This window comes from Asparagus officinalis, chromosome 3 (assembly GCF_001876935.1).
Source record: "Asparagus officinalis chromosome 3, Aspof.V1, whole genome shotgun sequence".
Lineage (NCBI taxonomy): Eukaryota > Viridiplantae > Streptophyta > Magnoliopsida > Asparagales > Asparagaceae > Asparagus > Asparagus officinalis.
Window position 1 is genome coordinate 1,708,413 of NC_033796.1, and position 10,087 is coordinate 1,718,499.

The 10,087-nt window shown below is 43.6% G+C and overlaps 1 protein-coding gene across 4 annotated transcripts; it reads left to right on the forward strand.

Moving 5' to 3' along the window:
- On the forward strand, nucleotides 829-9,096 carry LOC109832601 (myb-related protein 306-like). 4 transcript variants are annotated; one of them, XM_020399968.1, is made up of 4 exons: nucleotides 829-1,018; nucleotides 1,095-1,242; nucleotides 1,513-1,642; nucleotides 7,811-9,096. In XM_020399968.1, the coding sequence occupies exons 2-4, from the start codon at nucleotides 1,110-1,112 to the stop codon at nucleotides 8,913-8,915; spliced, it is 1,368 nt and encodes a 455-aa protein (XP_020255557.1). In that variant the 5' UTR covers nucleotides 829-1,018; nucleotides 1,095-1,109; the 3' UTR covers nucleotides 8,916-9,096. The 4 variants fall into 4 exon arrangements, with proteins under 4 accessions (XP_020255557.1, XP_020255558.1, XP_020255559.1 ...); XM_020399969.1 differs by having other exon boundaries at nucleotides 829-996; XM_020399970.1 differs by having other exon boundaries at nucleotides 830-996; nucleotides 1,103-1,242.

Sequence of the window (10,087 nt, forward strand, 5' to 3'; positions counted from 1 at the left end):
AGTAGTAGAGTAGTTTTCTAGTATTGGATTAAGATTAGAGTTGTGAATTCTTAATCCATATATATACTGTAACAGATTGTTGAGTTTAGAAAGTGGTGCTGAATAAAAACTCCAGAAAAAAACTTCCTGAACTCCTCTCTCCGCTCTTTCTGTTTTCCGGCTAATGATAAAATAGATCTCTTCTTGTTTTCGCTGCAGACAACCGTTCTCTCAACGGCGGAGGCTCTGTTTATTTTGTTCTCTCGGCCAAATACAAAGGAAGGTTGTGCTTGTTTAATTCTGCAGTCACCTACCATTCAAAGATTTCGGCCACTTGAAGCCATTATCTCTTTTGTGTTTGCAAATTAAGAAGCTTAGGCCGATCCTATTGAAAGCCAACAGAAGTGTCATCTTTGATGTAAATTAAGTTGCAAGTAGTAGCAGATGAAGGAAAGTGGGCGTATACCCAAAATTAAAATACCCAACTTTGCATCCTCTTCTCTTTTTTGACCCCTTTAATGCACTCTTTAGAAGCATCTGAATTGGGAAAGCGCTTTGACATAGAGCATATCACCACAACTGTCACCTTGTCCAGCTAAAAACTGCTCACATTTATTGAATTGAAGAGGGGCAACACTTGCCTATTACTGCTCGCATGTTAGTAACTTCAATTTCACACTGACGTTATATATAGTACCAAGTCGGTCCAAACTATATATGTACCCAAAGGGCTGTAGTTATCGGGTAGCAATTAAGCATGCTGGTGAACCGGTATGATTACCAAGGCATACGTAGAGATATACTTTCTCATCTTGTTCTCCCCTGTCGCTCTCGCTGGCCACTCTCCCCTATTTATTACGAAACTTTGTCTCAAAATTAAACTTTCTCCTATCGTATATTAATTTTCTATTTATCCAACACAAGCTCACCCTCACTAGCCACTTACCGGCATCTCTTGCTAACTAGGTAGCTGAAACCGTACCTCTTAGCAGGCATTGGTTTTCCCTCCGCGGATCAGTAAGTAGCCGCGTTCTGATCAGTAAGTATCCGCGTTCTGATAAGTGAATTAGTAAATTTTCTTTCCGAAAAATATATATAGAAAGGTATAGTTATAGGTCTATAGAGGGAGAATGGGTAGATCCCCTTGCTGTGAGAAGGTTGGGTTGAAGAAGGGGCCTTGGACGCCGGAGGAGGATCAGAAGCTACTTGCCTACATTGAGGAGCACGGCCATGGCAGTTGGCGGGCTTTACCTTCCAAAGCTGGTAATTAGTATACACTAACTCAAACCCCACCCTCTTAATTTCTACTACTTTTTTTTTCAGTTTGTGGACATTTCTAGCTCAATTAACATGTTAAAATTGACTTCACAATATGCTTACAAATAAAGAAGAAGAAGAGGGGGCAAAAAAAAATGAAATAAAGAAAAAAAAAACTGAGAGAGATGTATAGATGCGGCAACATAAGTATAAATAAGAGGATTGATTGTTGTTTGATTAAGTCGTAGTTGATGGGTTGTCTGATTACCTAGCTAGGACTCCAGAGGTGCGGTAAAAGCTGCAGGTTAAGGTGGACAAACTACCTGAGGCCTGATATCAAGAGAGGCAAATTTACCCTTCAAGAGGAACAGACCATCATCCAACTCCATGCTCTCCTTGGAAACAGGTGATCTCACCTACCTTCTATCAATCCTCAATTTTGTAGTTTAGCTGCAACACCACATTCTTGATTCCCTTTCAAGATGTACCCTATTCTTAATCTACCCATTTCAATTTAATTCTCAATTGTTGAATTAATGATTTAGTTGTTCTCTTCTCCCCCTTCTCTTGTATATATATAATATTAATATATCTAATATAATATATATATATTATTAACTAGTATACCTATGATCTATAATATTAATATATATTAATGTGATGTGAGGGGGGCTCTCACCACGAGTGCGCGGGAACTGGTTCTCCGCTGGCCGAACTCCCGAGCGGGGAGTTGTTCCGCTGCCAGCTCCCGAGGCGGGACGTTTTGCCCGGCTGCCAGGCTCCCAGAAGGCGGAAAATATCCGCGCGGATTTTTTCTTCTTCCGCCTCCTCAGCCGCCAATAATCGGATCCCCCGTTTTAGTTTGCTCCTATAAATGAGAGAGTTGGAGTGTTTTGTGTGGGAAAAATTATTAAGTTGGGAAAATGTGTGGAGAAAGCAATTAGGTTTGTGAGTTTTCTTAGAAGAGAAAAGAAAAGAGTTTGGAGATAAAACTTGTATAAGTTTGGGTATTCTCGCTCATTAGTGAAACCCCCTTCCCGTGGACTAGGACTTAGTTTGCCGAACCACGTAAATTCTGCGTGTATTTACTGGTTTTTCTGGGTTTTGCTAGTTGCTTGTAGGGATCCTCAAGAATCGGTCTTGCGACTGATGAGAGAGAAGAGTGGATATCATCGCTTCGCTGAGATATTGTCGCTACTGGAGTTCTAGTGTTCCTTCGCGAACACAGATTTCGAGTTTTGACTTGTTACTTTGTGTGCAAACAAAATAGGGCTCTGCATTCAGTGATATATGCTTCCGCGGCGGTCGGCGTGACTGCTGCGCCCAACACATTCGGTACAGAGCCCTTATTTCAGACTGGGTTGTAAAATTCTGTCTGAGGTGGGTTTTAAATATTGTGTGTAAAAACCAAATAATGTTAAAAAATTTCGCGTGAGAGAAGGCGATTACAAATACAAGCGAAATTGAAAAATGGCTTCTACAAGTAAAACAAGTAAAGTTGGAAAATACGAGATTGAAAAATTTAATGGGAAAAATATTTTTTCCTATTGGAGGATGCAGATGAAAAATTCGCTGATTTCGCAAAAGTTGCACAAGGCTTTGGCTGGAAGAGAGAAGCACAAAACTATGTCTGATGAGGATTGGGAGGAGCTGGATCTGGAAGCACGAGCGTCGATTATCCTATGCCTTGAGAGGGATGTAGCTTTCCTGGTAGACGGGGAGGAAACGGCTGCGGGTGTGTGGTTGAAGTTAGAAAGCACCTTCATGACGAAGAGTCTAACGAACCGGATCTATTTAAAATCCAAATTGTATACTTGCAAGATGGAGGAGGGCTCGTCAATCCGGGAGTACATCAACAAGTTTGATAGGATCTTATCAGATTTGAAAGACATTGAGGTGATAGTGGAAGACGAGGATCAGGCGCTTTTACTACTTCTATCTCTGCCGAAGTCTTATGAGAACCTGGTACAAACACTGATGCTTATGGGTGATACTTTATCAATGGATGAAACTAGAACGACGCTTCTAGCGGATGATCTTCGAAAAATTGCAACTAGTGATATGGCCACTGGTGGTAACAAAGAACAAGCGCAGGGACTGTTTGCCAGAGGAAGAGGCAATGAGCGAGGAAAAGGCAAGGGAGGAAAGTCTAGATCTAAATCGAGACCTCTTGCGGGACGAGCGTGTTTCAAATGCGGTGAAGTTGGGCATTTCAAGGTCGATTGTCCTAACAAGAGAGTAGGTGGGAAAAAGAACAACAACAAGACTGAAAGACGAGAAGACAAGGAAGAGGCGAGTTACGCTTCAGAGGATGGGAGTGATAAGGAATGCTATGTCGTCACGGATGGCGAGGATACTTCCGGAAAGTGGATTCTTGATTCTGGCTGCTCTTACCACATGTGTCCAAACAGGAAGTGGTTTACTACCTACAGGAGTATTGATGGTGGAACCGTATTGATGGGGAACAACCATGCTTGTAAAACGGTGGGGCTAGGTAATATCAAAATCAAGATGCATGATGGAGTGGTTCGAACCCTGAAGGATGTACGACACGTTCCCGGCTTGCGGAAGAATCTCATCTCAGTCGGTGCTTTGGACTCTGGGGGTTGCAAGATTGTAACAGAGAACGGAGTGAAGAGGGTTGTTCGGGGTTCCTTAACAGTGATGAAGGGTGTTCGTCACGGTAATCTATATACTCTCTCGGGTACGACGGTAACGGGAGATGCAACAGTTGGAACTTAAGGAAGTGGTGGAGACCCATGTGAGCACACACGGTTATGGCATAGGCGGCTTGGGCACATGTCAGAGAAGGGTCTGGATCTGCTTGGTAAAGAGGGTTTGCTGAAGAATCTGAAGAAGCCTTGCATGGATTTTTGCGAGGACTGTGTGTATGGAAAGGCGCATAGGGTTCAATTCCTGAGAAGCAATCATAAGAGCAGAGGGATGCTAGATTATGTGCACACGGATGTTTGGGGTTCGGCTTCGACAACTTCCAAGGGTGGTTCCAGATATTTTGTCTCATTCATAGATGATCATTCTGGTATGCTTGGGTTTACTTCCTGAAGCATAAGAATGAGGTATTTGAGACATTCAAGAAGTGGAAGGCGATGGTTGAGAACAGGACGGGAAAGAAATTGAAGACGCTGAGATCTGACAACGGTACAGAGTACACAGACGGTGCCTTCAAGGAGTTCTGTGATCAGGAGGGCATTGCTAGACACTGGACAGTTAGATCTACACCACAGCAGAATGGGGTCGCAGAAAGACTGAACCGAACACTGCGGGAGAAAGCAGTGAGTATGCGATCATATGCTGGTTTGGGCAAAGAATGGTGGGCAGAGTCGATTGCTACAGCTTGCTATATTGTGAATCGATCTCCACATTCGACATTGGACGGTGACACACCCTATCGGGTGTGGTCAGGAGAGCATGCAGATTATGAGAGGCTCCGGATTTTCGGATGTACCGCCTACTATCACGTCAACGAGGGAAAGCTTGACGCGAGGGCCAAGAAGGCAATTTTCTTGGGGTATGCAAAGGGCGTAAAAGGCTACCGCCTTTGGTGTACAGAAAATTCGAAGTTCGTGATCAGCAGGGACGTTACATTTGATGAGAAGTCCATGATTGCTAGGGTGCCCAAAGATGGTGGTGTTGATACTGTTGGGACTCCCGAGTCCCAGGTTATTGAGATAGAACCTAAAGACCAACCAGGTTCTAGTCGTGTTCAAGTGGAAAGTCAGGTAGATGATGATCGACTTATGCCTGTGCATGAGTCGACTTATGACCAAAAATCTGCTTTTTCCAAGTTCTTCTCCACAACATTCAGTTCTGCAAGCGATAAAATTAACAAAACCTGTATGAAGCCGCCTCTAACAAGTTCTTCCATTGCTTTTCCGCCAACTCCGGTAGCATGAAATACAAGCGTCTCATACCCTTCCTTCACAGCAGTAACACATGGAGTAGTTGTAACACCAAACATAGTTATTCCCACAGTAGGCTTACACATCATATCAGCAGAAGCATCACGTGCAAGTAGTTTTCCCACGATCAGCAGCTGCTCCGGCATTAGACAGTACAACTTTACTGACACTATTGATTTCTCAGATATCAACTACTGATGGAAACAGTGTTAAATCCGATGTTCCGACTTAAGGTTAGTCTGACCACTGGCCACAGTAGGCACAATTAACTTTGGTACTCCCAGAGGAAGAGATCTCAAAGCCGGAGCAGTTAGAGAAGTTCGATCCACTGCCTCCAATGCCTATGGCTCCACCTAGGATGCGATCCTCATAAGCTTTCCTCAGGAAACAAATGAGGGCACTACTCATGACTGCAATTGCTTCACCTCTATCATCCGGAAGCTTGTAAGAAACAAATGAGGGCACATACGAAAGAATATCTTTTCTACTGATAAAAGAAAGGCCTTCTAGAGGAGATGTTTCCTTCTGACTACTTGAGACATCAACAACACAAACTTCTACCTGTCATTTCATGATATGAGAGAGTAACTTGTACGACCCCCTAATTGCAGAACAACATAGATACTAATAAACGAGTCAAATTAACTGAGTTTTTTCATATGGTATCGAGCACATAACCAAGAAAATAAAACAAGAAACACTACAGTTAGAAAGCACGATATCAATTTGAGAACGCACAAAGAAAAATAAACCATTAGACCATCAGATATGATAATTAGCAATAACGCAAATAGTCCTGAAATAAATAAAATGCTTACTGGTCCTGCACTCGCAAATAACATGGAGTTAAAAGATTGTGATTCATCCAGTATATACATATAGTTACAAAGTGTTTTAGTTGAAATTGTAAAATCATTGATGTTGCTTCAAAATATGCGATGAAGCATCTTGTGTTACTGCAACACTTAGCATATGTTAAATGTCGAAAATGATTCTCGTCGTACCAAGTTCCTTGCAAGCTAGAGTACTTGTTTACTTCTAGACAAACTATATATACAAGTTAAAAGAATACAAAGATTACCGAAAAAGAATAATCTCTCCAATGTATCTGCGTTCCTTTTTCCTTCATCTAAATAATGTTGCATCAATCTTTTTGGTGGAGCCTTCTTAGTTTAGAGTTGTGTTCCATAGATAATTTCATGTTGATGATAGACGTTGGTAGTTAAAATAAACACTTCATCAACAATTTGAACGACGTAGTAAACCCCAATCAGTTTACTACTTCAAATGCTCAACATGTAGAAGATTCTCTAAATTTTTTAGCTTGTAACACGGAGACAGCTTGTAGAAGCTTCTTCTTAACTTTGGCTATTGATATGAACCCTTGATTACCATATTCTTCACCCTCTCTCTCTCTCTCTCTCTCTCTCTCTCTCTCTCTAATTTAACAGCCAGGCTATATTAGTTATGGGTCTGGTTAGGTAGAACCAGGGCCCCCGAGCCTAACTCTAACCCGGACTCAACATGCATGGCCCTGAATTAATAATTCTTAGCTCAAATAAAATGGGTCTGACCCATATAAAAAGAGAACTTGTTCCAAATTCGGGCAGATCCATTTCTTAAAGAATAGTATACAACCAATTGTACGTAAGATGGCTGTCATATTTTGCATATTTAGAACACGTAATGTGTTGCAAATAGATGATCCATCGGGGACCGTCCATTTGGTTAGGTTGGGGAAGCCCTCGCAGGCTACCCGGGCTCAAATTCAGTACTCTTACTGGCTATGAGCCATGTGGTAGGGAGTAAAGTCAAGACTCATATATAAGTTTGGGGTGCTTGAGCTCTTGGAAAGCAGTTGAACTTCGACGGAGGGGGTGCTTGAACTCCATATGCTTCTTCCCAGAAAAGGTAACACTCCTTATGTGATCGTGGGGGGCTCACCCACGTGCGCGGGAACTTTTTCCCGCTGCCAACTCCCGAGCGCGGGAGTTCTCCCGCTGCCAGCTCCCGAGCGCGGGAGTTTTCCCGCTGCCAGCTCCCGAGCGCGGAAAAATTCCGCGCGATTTTTTCTTCTCCCGCCCCATTCAGCCCGCCAATTAATCCGGATCCCCCCTTTTAGTTTCTCCTATAAATAGGAGAGGTGGTGGAGGTGTTTTGGTGTGGGGAAAAATATTAAGTGGGAAAATTGTGGAGAAAACAATTAGGTTTGTGAGTTTTCTTAGAGAGAAAAGAAAAGAGTTGAGATAAAACTTGTATTAAGTTTGGTATTCTCCTCATAGTGAAACCCCCTCCCGTGGACGTAGGCTAGTTTGCCGAACCACGTAAATCTCGTGTATTTACTGTTTTTCTGGGTTGTTGGCTATTGCTTGTAGGATCCCTCAAAATTCGGTCTTGCGCTGATGAGAGGAAGAGTGGATATCTCACTTCGCTGAGATATTTCGCTACTGAGTCTAGGTTTCCTTCGCGAAACACAGATTTCGAGTTTGACTTGTACTTTGTGCAAACAAAAGTCAGGGCTCTCTCTCAGGTGATATCGCTTCCGCGGCGGTGGGCGTGACTCTGCGCCCAACAATATATATATATAAACTAGGACTATAGTATCATCAATCTGATATTACTATTTTTCATTGTTATTATTACGTCCCCTGCAGGTGGTCAGCGATAGCTACGCATCTTCCGAAAAGAACAGACAATGAGATAAAGAATTATTGGAACACCCATTTGAAGAAGAGGCTGGCGAAGATGGGGATAGACCCAGTGACCCACAAGCCAAGGAGCGAGACTTCCGGCCTCCTCACCTCTAACAGTGATGGAGACTACTCTAAAAAGAGCAGTGCTAATCTCAGCCACATTGCTCAGTGGGAGAGTGCAAGGCTTGAAGCAGAAGCTCGTCTTGTAAGAGAGTCCAAGCTCAGGGCTCCATCCGCACTGCCCGTCATCTATTCACCTCCTCATCCTCAGCATCAGCGCAACAAATCAGCAGCGATGGCCACATGCCTTCATGATTCTCAAGTTACAGATATGGTCACACAGCAAGGAGAACCCTGCCGGTCAAAATCAGCTGGTGGCTGCAGCCTCCGATTAGGAGGGGGAGGAGGACACGTTGACCTGCAATCTCCTACATCCACCTTGAGCTTCTCAGATACCAGTATGGTGTTGCCAATAATTAGCATGGGTTTTGCACATCAAAATTCAACCACATTGTTGTGTCATGATCAAGCTCACTTAGGAAACAGTGAGGGACTGGAAGTAGAGCAACATTTCGAAATTAAATGCTTTGACAAGCCATTGATTCGCTTGGTGTCTGACAATAAGGATCACAGGCATAGGACGATGGGTGGTGCTGGCACTGGCGGCTTATTGCCGCCTCAAGTTGCAGCAGGCTTGCCGTATAGGGACACATCAAATATAGCCTTTGGTGCTGAACTGTCATCCTGGCTAATTCCGGGATCAACAATTAACTGCAGCACTATGAGGTTCTCTACCGGAGGAGATTTTGGGCCGCCGCCTCCTCTTCTTGCTGCTTCTGGTGGTGGTCTATACACTGAAATGCTGCTCAATAGTTCTCACAACGCAGCAGGTGCTGACAATGAGGAGGATTCGGACCTTGTAGACGTAGATCATGGTGAAAGCTGTGTGGAGGAGGAAGACGATGATGACGAGGATGAAGATGAAGGCAACAACTATTGGAACAACATACTAGACTTGGTCAAGTTGTCGCCCCCCTCAAACTCACCACCATCACCTGTCTTCTAGAATTGCCTATATATATTTTAAAGATCGTTGAGACTACTGATTATTCCCCAATTCCGCGTCACCCCGTTCTATAATAAATAAAGTATTTGTCAGGTATTCACTCCGATGATGTGGGCTAAATGCAAATGTGAGGAACATATGAATATAAATGAAAAGTTAATGAATGACTTTTTTTTGTCAATCTGCATTCAGTCGAAGAAGAAGCATATTATTTCTGAATTATATAGTACACACTAGCTACCTTATGAAAAGTTAATGAATGACTTTTTTTGTCAATTTGCATTCAGTCGAAGAAGAAGCATATTATTTCTGAATTATATAGTACAAAAAAAATTGTGCTTGGTAGTGAGGTGGCATAATCCCCTCTACTTATTCAAATAGTTGTATATCTCCATGCACTCCTCAACTCATGTGAACGTGGTCCTCCATTTGAATGAGTGGAGGGTATTGTGTCACCTAAACTACAACAGCAAAATTTTGTGCTTTTGTACCAAGCCATACTCATATCTCTCTCTCTCTCTCTCTCGTCTCTCTCTCTCTCTCTCTTATATATTATATATATATATATATATATATATATATATGATGATGATGTAACTATGGTGCCACCTTAGATTGCCAGCCAATGGATGCGCGACTGTGCCGTCCCGTTTACATAACTCAAATAGATCTCAGCCCCGTCAGACTTGAAAAACTATCCCCATACAATTCATATTTCACCCCGTGCCCTCCTGTCAAAAAACTAACCCCCCTGTTCTCTCACGATCCACCCAACAATCTCCTGCGCTCTCCTACCTCCTCTCCCTCCCGTCCGTATCGCCGTTGGAGATCGCTGCCCACGCTCTATCCACAAGCCATCGCCTATGCGCTCAGCTGCCAACGAGCCTCACCCTCGCAGCTGCGACCAATCTGGCCCTCAAAAAAAGGCTCCTGGTCAGATCTCGCTCTCTTGAGCCTCTAGCCAGATCTCCCCTCGATCCACACCAACGACAGCCTCGCCCGCCTCAGCCCTCCGAGCGCCACACATATCTCCAGACCCTCACTCATCCTCCTCTCAACTCGCCTAAAGCTAGCCGCCTCCACACCCTTACCTCGAGCTCGACAGCCCCTCTATGGCGTGTTCCCTGATAGCCGCGTCGAGTAGTCACCTTGAGTTCAGCCTTCACCCGCGT

What these genes read in the sequence shown, in the direction of transcription:
- LOC109832601 (XM_020399968.1), top strand. Translation starts at nt 1,110, where the DNA reads ATGGGTAGATCCCCTTGCTGTGAGAAGGTTGGGTTGAAGAAGGGGCCT. An exon ending in GGCTTTACCTTCCAAAGCTG is followed by an intron (nt 1,243 to 1,512) that starts GTAATTAGTATA and finishes TTACCTAGCTAG; the next exon opens with GACTCCAGAGGTGCGGTAAA. An exon ending in CATGCTCTCCTTGGAAACAG is followed by an intron (nt 1,643 to 7,810) that starts GTGATCTCACCT and finishes CGTCCCCTGCAG; the next exon opens with GTGGTCAGCGATAGCTACGC.